This window comes from Scyliorhinus canicula, chromosome 11 (assembly GCF_902713615.1).
Source record: "Scyliorhinus canicula chromosome 11, sScyCan1.1, whole genome shotgun sequence".
Lineage (NCBI taxonomy): Eukaryota > Metazoa > Chordata > Chondrichthyes > Carcharhiniformes > Scyliorhinidae > Scyliorhinus > Scyliorhinus canicula.
In genome coordinates, this window is record NC_052156.1 from 56,966,396 (window position 1) to 56,981,790 (window position 15,395).

The window sequence follows — 15,395 nt, forward strand, 5'->3', positions numbered from 1 at the left end:
ATTTTTTCAGACCTTTTCCTCCCCTCGGTCGATGTAAATCCAATTATATGTCACCCCACCCTCCCTGTAATCATTTCCAGGGTTTCCCAGCTAAAAGATTGAAGATTATGGATCTCACATTGACAGTGGCAAGATTGTTTACTTTAGAATCCACTTCTCGGGAAACGAGATCCTTTGGTAATGAGTTATTGAACCTTCGTCAAGAATTTCTTTCATGATCAAGAAGCGCAGCTGTAGTAATAGTTACTGAGGCGTGATCCGGGATTATAATTTGCTCAGGCGAGACACTGGTGAGAGAATGTGAAATTCTTTTGTCTTCCTCGGTTCCTGTCCGTTTGTGAGACGACATTGTGGGCCGGGGAATAAGCAGCTATTAGCTCCCTGCAGTCAGGTGGGACTGGGTTAAACCTTCAGGGCCTATTGATTACCTCATTTGATGTTGCTCTCCCACAGAACACAATGATATTAAATATTAATATTGTCACCTTAAATTACTGAAGTGTTGAGGCCACGAAGGAACAAATTATTATACTTGTCTCCCTTGGAGAGAGGCAAGGGAGAGTCAGATTCAAAGCAGCACAAGAATTCTTCAGTCCTGCTTTGGACTTGAGCACTGTCCACTTGATGTACCCGCTCCATAAGATAAACGCAAATGGAGCTCAAATTTAAAAGTAGACGAAAGATAATTGGAGGGCTTTCATTGTTGTCCTCTTACTTGGGCTGTTCAGAGGTTTAAAGTGAAGTGTGCCTTCAGTCCCCTGGACTCCACACTCTGGAGCTCCCCCTCCCTCCACACACTGCCTCTGCACAGTGCATGCCTCCATTAACACACTCCTTAAAATCCACCCTCCTGACCCGAGTTCATGTTTCAGGTCTGTGAGTGGAGCTGCTTAGCAGAGCCCACGATCCTGAAACATTAAGTTTGATTTGTCCACTGATGCCGTCAGCCCTATTCAATCTCACTAGAAACTGCTTATGATCAAATAACATTCTTTTAAAGAAAGAGACGGGGCAGTTTACAGAAGAGAGAGTAGTGATGGAGGGAAGTACACCGTCCTGTGCTCCGGGTGTTTAGGGCCAGTGTCACTGCTTTCCTTGATGTGTATGAACGGTCTCAGACCAGGGTGGACAAGGGCGCCAGTTCAAAATGTTGCAGTTGACACAAAACTTGGAAACATTGTGAACTGTGAGGAGAATAGCGGTAGACTTCAAGAGGACATAGGCAGGCTGGCAGATTATATTTAACGTGTCGCTATTTTGACAGGAAAGGCTGTTAAAAAAAAATAAAGAACATAATTAAGAGGAGATTGCAGGAGCCAAGCGAGCTGAGGATATGCACACACTAATCACTGAAGGTGCCAGGGCAGGTTGTGAAGGTGCTTATGGTCCAAATATGTGCAGGTTAGGTGGATTGGCCATGCTAAATTGCCCTCAGGTTATGTGGGGTTACTGGACTACAGGGATCGGGTGGAGGTGTGGGCCTAAGTGGGGTGCTCTTTCCAAGGGCCGGTGCAGACTCAATGGGCTGAATGGCCTCCTTCTGCACTATAAATTCTATGATATTACTAAGCTACGTGGGATCCTTGCTTCATAGACTGAAGCCCAGCCCACAAAGTCAAGGCAAACCATTTACAAAGCTCAGCTGAAATATTGTGTCTGATTCTGGGCATGACACCTGAGGAAGGATGTGAGAGGGTGCTGAAAAGATTGTCCTGAATGGTTCCCGGGGCCATTTGGAGTGAAGTTTGGAGAGGATAGATAGGGAGTAACTGTCCCCACTGCTGGAAAGGTGGGGAAGCAGAGCACGCTGATTTGAGCTGAATGGGGGGAAAAGTGAAGACGATATGAGTGAAATGACCATCAATTCACTAGACACGTGATTGGAAGTAAACTGTGGTTTTCATAGTCTTACAACTAAGCCAGCCTGCGACCAGAGGAACTGAGAGCAGGCTTACGGCTGCAGTACTTTATACTTCCGGTTAGTGGGAGGAGCCATGGGCGGAGCCAAGGGTGGAGCCCAGTACAAACTCCTCATCTCCCCCTATGGGCAGAGCCGCGCAACGGCTCACATACAGAGCCCACAAGGACACAATACATGCACGGCAACAGTGTGAATTACGATGGCATATAATTCACCACAATGAGGGAAAACTTTTTTTTAATGCAGCACGTGGTTAGGATCGCCCGAGAGTGTGGCAGAGACAGAGTCGACCATGACTTTCATAAGAGAATTGGATCATTACCTGAAGGGGGAGGGAGGTTACAGAGCGATGGCAATAGGGCGAGGGAGTGGCTCTCGCTGACCTGCTCTTACAGAGAGCTGGCAGGGATATCAATAACCTCCCATCTGTGCTGCAAACATTATGGTTCCACGGTAATAAATAATTCCTGCTAAAGAAGACATAACCGAAGGGATATCGCCAAGACACGTTAACTCCACAATTGCTGCCCGTCCTGTTGAAGTATTTGCAGCCTGCTCGTAACACAGACCTCATGCACCAAGGGGGGAATCACATCGAGTGTGGTGTAACATTGTCTCCCTCTGCTGGACCTAACGTTTCACTGCATGACTGTGGCACATTTCTGCTTCAATCACAAAGGATTAAAATGGCAGGAAGCACGCATGGTATTGCACCACATAGTGAACATTGGAAACAACAAAATGTACAAATGCACTGCACAAGTACAGTTGTATCTTTTTACGTTTCACCATGATTTCAACTGTTGCAGATAGAAACATACAATTTGCTGTGGTACACCCTAAATATATAAATCTTCATGTATTATCAGATCCTATATTACAGAATGTCAAAGCGGCGAGTATAAGCAGATAGTGAGCCAGTATACATTGTAACTCTTGCCACGCTGGCAGGTATATGTCTTTTAAAAAGATCCTTGCACCTGATCTTTGCTAACATTATGCCTTTGTACAGTTATGTTTCTTGCACGATTACTTCCGTTTACCAAAATCCAACAGATTGGGTGAAATTGATTGTAATGTTCCTTGTATTGTTCTCCAAGGTGGGCAAAATTGTAGGCCGGGATTCTCCGGTATCCGGCGAGGCAGGCCGTACCGGTGCCAAAGAGTGGCGTGAACCACTCTGGCTTCGGGCCGCCCGGACGGTGTTCTGGCGCATGTGCAGAACCGCTGCCGTGTTTCCTCCACATGCGCAGGAGGTTTCTTCTCCGCGCCGGCCATGGCGGAGCTTAACACAGGTCAGCGCAGAGGGAAAGAGTGTCCCCATGGCACAGGCCCGCCCGCAGATCGGTGGGCCCCTATCGCTGGCCAGGCCACGGTGGGCCCCCCACCCCCCGGGGCTGGATCCCCCTGCACCCCCCTGAGGACTCCGCAGGCCGCCCTCTGAGCCCGGTCTCGCCGGTGCGGACCTGGTCTAATCCACGCCGGTGGGACTGGTCGAAAACGGGCGGCCGCTCAGCTCATCAGGGACTGGAGAATCGCCGGGGGGGGGGGGGGGGGGGGGCCACTCTCAACGGCCCCCAACCGGCGCGAACCCCTCCCCCACCAAAAGAACGGCGCCAGAGAAGCCAGCAGCCAGCGTCGGAGTGGCAGGATTCACACCGCCCCCCGGCGATTCTCTGACCGGGCAGGGGGTCAGAGAATTCCGCCTATAGTGTTTACAAAGAACATTGAGCTATATGTTTAAACCAAAGCTAGTTTATTTTACACTACTTGAAATGGTTTGCACACTCTACTGCGTAACAACTAACAAAATAATAGTATTGAATCTATGTTACAGTAATTATTTATCTCCCTCTAATACAACCAACACTCCAACTCAGCCTCACACTGTCCTTCTTCATCAGCTTCTCCCAGAATGCTGAGAGACACAGGGCACAATTCTCCAACCCCCATGCCGGGTGGGAGAATCGCGGGAGTGCCGGGTGATTCCCGCCATGCCGCCCTGGCACCCGCACGCGATTCTCCCACCCACCCCCCCCCCAAAATGGCGTGCCGCGTTTCACGGCAGGCCACTCGGAGAATCGGCACTCGCCATTTGTAGCAGGCGAGCGGCGATTCTCCAGCCCAGATGGGCCGAGCGGCCTGCCCAATCCGACGTGTTCACGCCGGCGCCAACCACACCTGGTCGCTGCCGGCGTGAACAACTCGCGAACGCTGCGTGTGCGGCCTGTGGGGGGGAGGGAGGATCGAGCACTAAGGGGGCGCTCAGTAGGAGTCTGGCCCGCGATCGGTGCCCACCGATCAGCGAGCCGGTGTCTCTAAAGGACGCACTCTTTTCCTCCGCCGCACCGCAAGGTCAATCCTCCATGTTTTACGGGGCGCCCGCGGGGAGGACGGCATAATTTACGCGTTGCCGCTTTCACACAGCGCCAAAGCCCGGCGTGCGTAATTGGCGCGGTGCCGCTCCTAGCCCCCTGGGGGTGGGAGAATAGGGGGAGAGGAGAGGCCTCCGACGCCGGAGTGAAACACTCTGGTTTTCACTCCAGCGTCGGCACTTAGGGCGCGATTCTCCACTGCCCACGACAGGTCGGAGAATAGCGGGAGGGCATCCCCGACATTTTTCATGCCCTCCCGCTATTCTCCCCCCCCCCCACCCCAACGGCAGCAAACACACCTGCTTGCTGCCGTCGTAAAAATGGGCGCAACATGCCCGTTCTGGGCATCCAGGGCACCGATTGGCACGGCAGTACCACAGCCGTGCCAAGGGGGGCATGGGCCCGCGATCAGTGGGCACCAATCGCAGGCAGTGCGTCCGTAACGGATGCACTCTTTCTCCCTCCGCCGCCCCGCAGGATCAGTCTGCGGGGCGGCCGAGGGAGATGACAGTCCCGCGCATGCGCGGGTTGGAGCCGTCCAATCCGCGCATGCGCGGCTGACGACATTGTGCGCTCAGCCGGCGTGACGCTTGGCGCGCAGACTTAGCGACGGTCGCTAAGGCCGCGATGCCGTGGTTCACGGGGCCCCGCTGCTAGCCCCGCCCAGGGGGGAGAATCGGGTCCCGGGAGGGGGCGCGGAGGCTGCCGTGAAACACGGCCAGTTTCACGGCAGCCTTTACGACTCGCCGCTTTTGCGGAGAATCGCGCCCATAGTCTCCCGATGGGAGAATTTCGCCCACAGCCTTTTATAAGACCACTCAGTGATGCCATCTTGTGTTGATATACATGAACATCATCTTGTTCACCCTTTACTCTCCTTAGATTATACATATCATTACATTGATGACAGACCGACATGTGGCTGAAAGCTTAACCCTGCCAACACAGTCACCAATTATACTGCGTGGCTAATTCCTTTTATTTTTGATAAAGTTGTCCAGTAGAGCAGTGTGTAACCATCTCTTCACTATTATTTCTGTGTAAATTAAGTCCAAATTACAATCTGCCTGACCGAGCTAAGGAGCGCCTTTGAAGAGAAAGTCGCCCATTACTCTGCAATTATTGAGATGTGTCTTTTGTGGCATTCGGATCAGATTAATTGACTGATATATTTTGAGAAGTTGGTGAAGGGTTATCAATAACTGCAGCAGTTTTGATTTATCCAAAGTGGGGGTGGGGGAGTGGTGATGCTAAGGATGTCCGGAGTAGAATATCATATTGAAGGGTAAGATTATTGCAATTAGCATTGGCATGAGAAACAGTTTCTACAGGTCGAAGCCTTTAAAGGTTTGTAATTACAACACTGCCTTTTCTCTTTCGTTAAAACTCAGAGGGATTTCCCTTGGGCGTTGTACCAGTCATTAACACTCTGAGAATGATATTTAACAGCAAATGAAGTCTCCGGCTACCTGCCCTTCCCCACACACACTCTCTCCGCCCACCCCCTCCCCCCACATACACACATTCACTCTCTCTCTCTCTCTCAGCCCCACCTCCCCCCACACACACTCTTGTTGTGTTATGTACTCTGGGATACTCTGACGGCCAGGCCCAGTATCTCGTCTTCGTTATCCGAGACATTTTTCTCAATCTCCTTGATCGCCTTCTGCATTTTCTGTGTCTCAAGTATTTTCTCCATCGAGGCCTTCATTGGGGCCAGCATCTCCGTTTTCAGGTCAGCAAAGCAGCTTCTAAGAAACTCCTGCTGTTCCCGCGACCACTGGGCCTACGCTGCCTGATCCAAGCCGGCCGCCATTTTCTGTTCCTGCACCCTTTCCTGCCGCTTCTCGCTGGTCGTTCGTTTGGCCGTCCTGCTCCTGGTCCCCTTCATAAACTGCTGTGGGGAGCCTTCTAGCGCCGTTTGCCTGCCGGTTTGCGTCGAAAAGGGGACATCAAAGCTCCTTGAAAGGGTCCATTAGTCCGTCAGCAGCAGGAGCTGCCGAAAACGCAACCTACCACATGGCCACCATCAGAAGTAACGTATTATATTCTTATTGAGATCCTTGGGACCAATGCAGATGCGCAGGTCTCCCGAAGGCTTACTGACACATAACCATCGAGCTTACCCAGTCAGTCGGTTCAGTTACCTTGGAAATGATGCCCTGTTGCTGAAGATCCTTAAGCTGTGCCTAGAGGCGCTCCCTCAGCGGAGCCGGGACCCGGTGTGGTGCGTGGACCACTGGCTTGGGATCAGGTGGTACCAGAATCTTGTATCGATATGGGAGCGTGCCCATCCCGTCGAACACATCTGGATACTGAGCGAGGATGTCGTCAATGCCGGCCTGAAAATCCACATAGGAGGATGTCGTTGTGTAAACCTGCTGCACGAGGTTCAGCTGCTTGCAGGCCTGTGCGCCAAGTAGGGATGCCCTGTCTGGCTTGACAATTTCAAAACGTAACCGTGCATAGGTGCTGCAGTTGGAGATGAGTAGATGGCAGGATCCCAGTGCCGTGATGGCATTTCCGTTGTAGTCCAGGAGCCTACAAGCTGCTGGAAGGACCTTGGGCGGCTTCTTGATGCGTTTGAAATCTGCCTGTGACAGGAGGTTTGCAGAAGCACCTGTGCCCAGCTTTAAACTGGATGGAGCAGTGGTTGGCCTGCATCACCGCACGCCATTCGTCCACCGAATCCACAGCAAGGATGGCTTGAATTTGTGATGAGTTGGATGTGGTATATTCACATTTGGTAATGATGTCCACACAGTAGGCGGAGTCCAGGCAGTCTTCCTCTGGATCCTTTGTGCTGCCAGGATCAGAATCCTGTAATCGTTGTTGCATACTTTGAACGCGCCGTCGTCAGAATTGGCAGCGCTGACCCGACTGGTGGTGCAGACCTGCACAAGGCTGCATAGTGTCCAGGCTTCCCGCAGTTTAAACATCGCTTGCCTCTTGCAGGGCAGTGTTTCTTTAAGTGGGCGTGGCCCCAGTCGAGCACATTATGACATCGGCGTCCTGACGCTCCGCGTATCATTGCACATGCGCAGTGCGGGTTTCGGCCGCTTCGTTATCCCGTTCGCATCGCGCATGCGTGGGGTCCCAGGAACAACGCGCAAAATGGCCGCTTTCATCAATGCTGAGGTGCTGCATCCGGGAGATGGCCTGCACACTCTCTGCCTCGTGGGAGGCAAGTTTCTCATTTTCAGCCAATTTGTACTGGGCATAGCGATTTTTGGCGTGCTCGTGCACTGTGCATGTTTCAGTCGCAACTGGCAGGGTCATATGCTTGATTTTCAGTAGCTGCTCTCTCAGAGGATCAGAGTGAACTCCAAAAACTATTTGGTCTCTGATCATGGAGTCAGCAATAAAGTTGCAGGGCACGCGAGCAGGTAGAGGTTAGTTAAGAAGGAGTTGAAAGATTCATCTTTACATTGTAGACGTTGTTTGAATATGTAGCGCTCAAAGATTTCATTGGTGTCCAATTCACAGTGACTGTCAAACTTGTCCAGGATGGTCTGAAACGTCTTGTCCTGGCCTTCAGAGAAGTGAAAAGAATTGAAGAGTTCGATGGCTTGATCATCCGCTTTTGAGAGGAGAAGCACGATCTTCCTTGCATCAGATGCACCCACGAGGTCTGAAGCTTCGATGTACAGCAGAAACTTTTGCTTGAATGTCCGCCAGTTGGCACTGTGATTGCCAGAGGTCCTGAGCTGGTGTGGAGCCTGAATCTTCTCCATTGTGCCGATTTACATTTGCTGGTCGTCACGGAACGGACTGAGGTAAACCACCTAGATTAAGCAGTCTCCTGGTAGCATGATGTGTTATGTACACAGGAATAACACGGGCTGCAACTGGATGCAGCTTTAACCAAAAGATGCACCAGACCTTGAAGTTAGTTCAATCTAATTTATTGAACCAGTAGCACAGTTAGCACAGTTCTCTATGAGTTCGACTCTCTGCTAACCTAAGTGTGGTTACTCTGTCTTGCTAAACAAGACAAGCTCTTAGCTACGTGCTGGAGGTTTGATACTGTACATACACCCTGACTCACTCTGTAGATGTTCATTAGTGGAAAGAGGCGGAGTGTGAGCGCCTCGTGCCTTTTATAGTGAGATACCACCCGAGTGCCGTGCCTGCTCATTGGTCATGTCCTGTTCTCTGTGTTCATTAGCTGCCTGTCTGTAAATCATTATTTACATGTCTGCATATCATGACAACACACACTCGCCGCCCACCGACAGCCCCCCTACATACACACACACTCACTCTCTCAGCCACCCCCTCCCCACACACACACACTCTCTCTGCCCGCCCCTTCACCACCCCCACATAAACACACTCTGCCCCTTCCTCACACACACACTGCCCCTTCCCGACACATACTCTCTCCCCCTCCCCCGACATACTCTCTCTCCCTCCCCCACACACTCTCTCTCACCGCCCCCCCCCCCCACACACTCTCTCCCACCTCCCGCACACTCTGCCCCTTCCCCCCACACTCTCCCCCCCCTTCCCCACACTCTCCCCCTCCCCCACACACACTCTGCCCCTTCCCCCACACACACTCTCCCTCTCCCCCACACACACTCTGCCCCTTCCCCCACACACACTCTGCCCCTTCCCGATACACACTCTCTCCCCTTCCCCCCACATACTCTCTCCCCCTCCCCCCACACACTCTCTCCGTGTCCCTCTGGTTATTGTAAATTAATGGGACTGTGGATGGTATACAGGATGCCCACTGGAAATCTCTGCCTGTGATATATGTGTGTGTGCGTGTGTGTGTTTGGCCCTCTGCACCCTATACTGTGGATGTGACAGGCACATACATAGATACATAGTACATATAGTGCAGAAAGAGGCCATTCGGGCCATCGAGTCTGCACCGACCCATTTAAGCCCTCACTTCCACCCTATTCTTGTAACCCAATAACCCCTCCTAAACTTTTTGGTCACTGAGGACAATTTATCACGGCCAATCCACCTAACGTGCAGGTCTTTGGACTGTGGGAGGAAACCAGAGCACCCGGAGGAAACTCAGGCAGACACGGGGAGAACGTGCAGATGTCCCGAGTAAGCATCTGGCATGTAGTCCCAGGGTATCATGGGGAATGTAGTCCCAGGGTATCATGGGGAATGTAGTCCCAGGGTATCATGGGGAATGTAGTCCCAGGGTATCATGGGGAATGTAGTCCGAGGGCATTACTGGAATTATAGCTCGAATTGTGCCTGTGACACATGTTACCCTCCTGGGAGGTGGGGGAAATGTGCATGTATGAGGGCCGTAGCTGAATCGCGGAAGAACGAAGTATGATTTCCGTTCGGGTGTCAGAGATTTGGTGCAGACGGTCTTCCTGCATCAGTCAAAACCCGAGGCCGTTTGTTTAGATTTGACAATGAGCCACTTCCGCCATCAATTCGTCATCCCAGTCCCTAAAATCGGAGACAGCAACGGCTTGGCTTTGATTAAATCGGTTTAAGGAGAATCATTTCCATTCCTTTCTGAGGCTGGGTCAATAGTGTCCAGCCCCGTTTGCTGGAGTATCTCAGCCTGGATTCCGGGCCGCTCCCTGCTGAACCTCTTCAAACATGTCCCGCTGAAAGTGCCAGGGCTGCAGCGTGTCTGCCAGAGCCCCCGACTCTGCCAAGACTGACATTTATTATGGAGCTCCATGCCAGGATCAAATAGACATCGCAGCCAGATCAGCTTTTCTGTAATGGGATGGGGGAGTAAACAGGGAATGCGAATAACTGGACAGGAGAATGGGAAGCACAAAGGATTTCGGTGCACCAGGTAATCCCCCAGGAAATGCTGGCAGCTCTGAGAGATGTTACAGGAACCGGGGTCACATTTACAAATGGAGATTGAATCGTAAGAGAGACGGATGTTGCCTCGAGTCCCTGACATCTGCTCATTGTCAGGGGGGGGAATGAAATGAAAACTGTCCGATCTGCCGAGGACTGAATGATCTAAGAAAGGGTGCCAGGGAGAAGCCCTCAGTTGATAGAATCCAGAAGAAAGTGCAGTTTGGTGAAGTATTTGAAGGTGGCAGGTAATCTCTGTACAAAGCAGCTCTGATAGCGAGGTAATGTCCCTGCCAATACCAATTACAGCCAAGCAAACCATCCTGTAAATGCCGCCTGGCAAAATAAAAACTTCCACCCCGCCCAGAGTGTTGAGGCGCCGATTACCCCTCCCGAGCCCAGCTCCAGCCCCCATACGGTCCCCAGCCCCCATACAGCCCCCGTCCCCAGCCCCCATACAGACCCCAACCCCCATACAGCCTCCGCCCCCATACAGACCCCAGCCCCATACAGTCCCCAGCCCCATACAGACCCCAGCACCATACAGTCCCCAGCCCCATACAGACCCCAGCCCCCATACAGACCCCAGCCCCCATACAGTCCCCAGCCCCCATACAGCCCCAGCCCCCATACAACCCTCATTCAGTCCCCAGCCCCCATACAGTCCCCAGCCCCAGCTCCATCCCCCACCCCCATACAGCCTCAGCCCCCAGCTCCATCCCCAGTCCCCATACAGGCCCCAGCTCCATCCCCCGCCCCCATACAGCCCCCAGCTCCATCACCAGCCCCCATACAGCCCCCCCGCCCCCATACAGCCCCCAGCCCCCATACAACCCCCATCCAGTCCCCCGCCCCCATACAGTCCCCAGTCCCCATACAGTCCCCATCCCCCATACAGCCCCCATACAGCCTACAGCCCCCATGCAGTCCCCAGCCCCCAAAAAGCCTCCGCCCCAGCTCCATCCCCAGCCCCCATCCAGTCCCTATAGTCCCCATCCCCCATAGTCCCCACCCCCAAACAGTCCCCAGCCCCAGTTCCATCCCCCGCACCCGCCCCCATACAGCCACCAGCTCCATCCCCCGCCCCCAGTCCCCATACAGCCCCCAGCCCCCCGCCCGCATACAGCCCCCAGCTCCATCCCCCGCCCCCAGTCCCCATACAGCCCCCAGCCCCATACAGTCCCCAGCCCCCCGCCCCCATACAGCCCCCCGCCCCCATACAGCCCCCAGCTCCAACCCCGCCCCCAGCCCCCATACAGCCCCCCGCCCCCAGCTCCATCCCCCGCCCCCAGCCCCCATACAGCCCCCATACAGTCCCCAGCCCCATGCAGCCCCCATCCCCCAGCTCCACCCCCCGCCCCCAGCCCCCATACAGCTCCCAGCCCCCATACAGCCTCCGCCCCCAGTCCCCATACAGCCCCCATACAGCTCCCCGCCCCCATACAGCCCCCAGCCTCAGCCCCATCCCCAGCCCCATACAACCCCCAGCCCCCATACAGCCCCCAGCCCCAGCTCAATCTCCCGCCCCCAGCCCCCCGCCCCATACAGTCCCCAACCCCCAGCTCGATCCCCCGCCCCCAGACATCCCCCGCCCCATCCCCCGCCCCCTACAGCCCCCAGCCTCAACCCCATCCCCAGCCCCATACAACCCCCAGCCCCAGCTCAATCTCCCGCCCCCAGCCCCCCGCCCCTTACAGTCCCCAACCCCCAGCTCGATCCCCCGCCCCCAGCCCCCATACAGCCTCCGCCCCCAGCCCCCATATAGTCCCCAGCCCCCAGCTCCATGCCCCGCCCCCAGACATCCCCCGCCCCATCCCCCGCCCCCATACAGCCCCCAGCCCCAGCCCCCAGATCCCACCCCCGCCCCAGCCCCCAGATCCGGCCCCCGCCCCAGCCCCCCGCCCCAGAGCGAACAGCTCGCTCTCCTCACCGTTGTAATTCTACACAAGCAATAAGAGAATCGGGACTCTGACCGCCACGTGTAGTGAAAGGCATCGCGGTCCATAACTATCTCCTGCAGCAAGGTGAGCGAGAGCTCCCAGCCGCTCCCCGTTGACTTTGCTGTTGGGCGGCAGACTGGGAGAAGCGCAGCTCTCTCCAGCCCCTCGCAAAGGTGCAGCAGCGAACCCCGCAGCTTTCCCAGTCCAGAGTGCATGGGGCTTTCCAGAATGTGTGTCATCTGCCACACCAATCACACCAGAAAACACATAGATCAGTGGTTAGTCGTTAGTGTGGTTTTATCAATGTAGATCGATAAAATATCCTTAAAATAAATCCAGGTGAACAACCATACAAGTTAAATAGCCGGGAAGGAAATTCGCACGCACACATACAGTCGTAAAGTAATTAAAGTGCACATCTACACATTAACACAGTCACAAACTAACACACAGGCCAACTCACACACAGACTCACCCATACTAACACACAGGCTAGCCCACACACTAACACACAGACTAACCCATACTAACACACAGGCTAGCCCACACACTAACACACAGACTAACCCATACTAACACACAGACTAACCCACACTAACACACAGGCTAGCCCACACTAACACACAGACTAACCCATACTAACACACAGGCTAGCCCACACACTAACACACACACAAATACAGACTAACTCACACACTAACACAGACTAACTCACATACTAACTCACGCACTAACACACAGGCTGACTCATACACTAACACAGACTAACTCACACACTAACAGAGACTAACTCACACACTAACACACAGGCTAACCCACACCCTAACGCAGGCTAACACATAGACTAACTCATTCACTAATACACACGAACACAGTCACACACTAACACACACACTGACACAGTCACACACAAACCCACACACTAGCACAATCACAGCCTAACACGCTCACTAGCACAAACTAACAGTCACACACTAAACCACAAACTAACACAGGCCCACACACTAACACACACACCAACCCACAATAACGCACACTCTAATACAGTCACGCACACATTAATCCACACATTACACACACACATGGTGGTACACACATTAACAAACACTGGTGCACACACTAACAATCAAACATGAACACACAATTTCCATCACACACCAACTCAAATTAACACGCATACTGGCACACAGCAATACACAGAAACTGACACACAAACACGGACACGCAAACCAATACACACTAATGCACAGGCACATACACTAACATAGACTAACGCGCACAACAACGCAAGTCACGCACTTAAACAGAGCCACGCTAACAATGCGAGGTACCCCATGAAACTAATTTCTCCAAAAAGTAATGATCGGTGTAAACTCCATAAAGGTACTGATAGTCGATTGTGAAATGTACATATTTGTTGTTAAAATGGAAATGGTCTAAGTGAAGATGTTTCACAACATCCTGCTGGTATACCAATGCCATTCACTGTAACCCGCAGAGGTGTGTGACTCTGGTTCTGCTTCGGTCGCCTCACCTCAACTTTCCCAAACACGGAAGGGCGATCAATAACACGAAGCAACTCCAAATTCAATCTGTAATCGGCTTGAAAAGTTTAAGGCGACAACTTCTAACCTCACCTGAAGAGTCTCATTGCAACACTGCTTTGTGCTCCCTGTCCCCGAGGGTGGCCGCTCAGGGTGTCTTCCCTCTCCTCTCAGACGACCACATGTACATCTCCCCGCTCCATAGCTGCAGACACTCCTCAGAGGTTACAAGCCCAGTAGCGGGACAGCAACTGGCGGACTCCTGGACGCCGCCCTATCCTGCCGGAGAGCAGCCTTCCTTCCTGGGCAATGCTGACAAATGGCTCCTGCCACATCCAGGGTCTCTCTCTGTCTGTTTATCTCTCTCTCGGTCGCTCGTGTTTCGGTTATCCTCTTGATTTCTTGAAGAGGCAGCAAGGATAACTATAAATATCGTATATCCATCGAGTTCTCCCCCTCCAGAGGTCCGATTAAAAGAAGCCCATTTTCACGGTCCTTGGGTTGGAGTCGGGAGTGGCAAAAGTTGCAGGAATTGATGAGATGCTTTTTTTTGTAAACGGTGCTTCTCTCTGATTCCCCTCCCTTGCCTTGTTCCTCGGGCTCTCCTCCCTCTTCAGCACTTTGCAAGTGCAGCAAGCGCTCGGCTGGCTGTGCGCCCGACAGCTTCCCAGGGCAGTGTGGACAGTGTGTGTGTGGCTGGCTGGCTGTGCCCGGCAGCTTCCCAGGGCAGTGTGGACAGTGTGTGGCTGGCTGGCTGTGCCCGGCAGCTTCCCAGGGCAGTGTGGACAGTGTGTGTGTGGCTGGCTGGCTGTGCCCGGCAGCTTCCCAGGGCAGTGTGGACAGTGTGTGTGTGGCTGGCTGGCTGTGCCCGGCAGCTTCCCAGGGCAGTGTGGACAGTGTGTGTGGCTGGCTGGCTGTGCCCGGCAGCTTCCCAGGGCAGTGTGGACAGTGTGTGTGTGGCTGGCTGGCTGTGCCCGGCAGCTTCCCAGGGCAGTGTGGACAGTGTGTGTGGCTGTCTGGCTGTGCCCGGCAGCTTCCCAGGGCAGTGTGGACAGTGTGTGTGTGGCTGGCTGTGCCCGGCAGCTTCCCAGGGCAGTGTGGACAGTGTGTGTGGCTGGCTGTGCCCGGCAGCTTCCCAGGGCAGTGTGGACAGTGTGTGTGTGGCTGGCTGTGCCCGGCAGCTTCCCAGGGCAGTGTGGACAGTGTGTGGCTGGCTGGCTGTGCCCGGCAGCTTCCCAGGGCAGTGTGGACAGTGTGTGTGGCTGGCTGTGCCCGGCAGCTTCCCAAGGCAGTGTGGAAAGTGTGTGTGGCCAGCTAGCTGTGCCCGGCAGCTTCCCAGGGCAGTGTGGACAGTGTGTGTGTGGCTGGCTGGCTGTGCCCGGCAGCTTCCCAGGGCAGTGTGGACAGTGTGTGTGTGTGGCTGGCTGGCTGTGCCCGGCAGCTTCCCAGGGCAGTGTGGACAGTGTGTGTGTGGCTGGCTGTGCCCGGCAGCTTCCCAGGGCAGTGTGGACAGTGTGTGTGTGGCTGGCTGTGCCCGGCAGCTTCCCAGGGCAGTGTGGACAGTGTGTGTGGCTGGCTGTGCCCGGCAGCTTCCCAGGGCAGTGTGGACAGTGTGTGTGTGGCTGGCTGTGCCCGGCAGCTTCCCAGGGCAGTGTGGACAGTGTGTGGCTGGCTGGCTGTGCCCGGCAGCTTCCCAGGGCAGTGTGGACAGTGTGTGTGGCTGGCTGTGCCCGGCAGCTTCCCAAGGCAGTGTGGAAAGTGTGTGTGGCCAGCTAGCTGTGCCCGGCAGCTTCCCAGGGCAGTGTGGACAGTG

The 15,395-nt window shown here is 54.1% G+C and overlaps 1 protein-coding gene across 3 annotated transcripts in view; it reads right to left on the bottom strand.

The window, feature by feature from the left end:
* Positions 1 to 14,182, bottom strand: part of tafa4b (TAFA chemokine like family member 4b) — a 492,967-nt gene extending 478,785 nt beyond the window's left edge. For 2 of the 3 annotated variants that reach the window (XM_038810609.1, XM_038810611.1), the window contains exon 1: positions 13,676 to 14,182. In XM_038810609.1, the coding sequence (XP_038666537.1) occupies positions 13,676 to 13,689 (14 nt within the window). In that variant the 5' untranslated portion in view covers positions 13,690 to 14,182. Of the gene's footprint in view, positions 1 to 13,670 lie in introns of all 3 variants that reach the window. The other variant, XM_038810612.1, reaches the window with a different exon arrangement.
* Between the last annotated feature and the right edge of the window lie 1,213 nt (positions 14,183 to 15,395).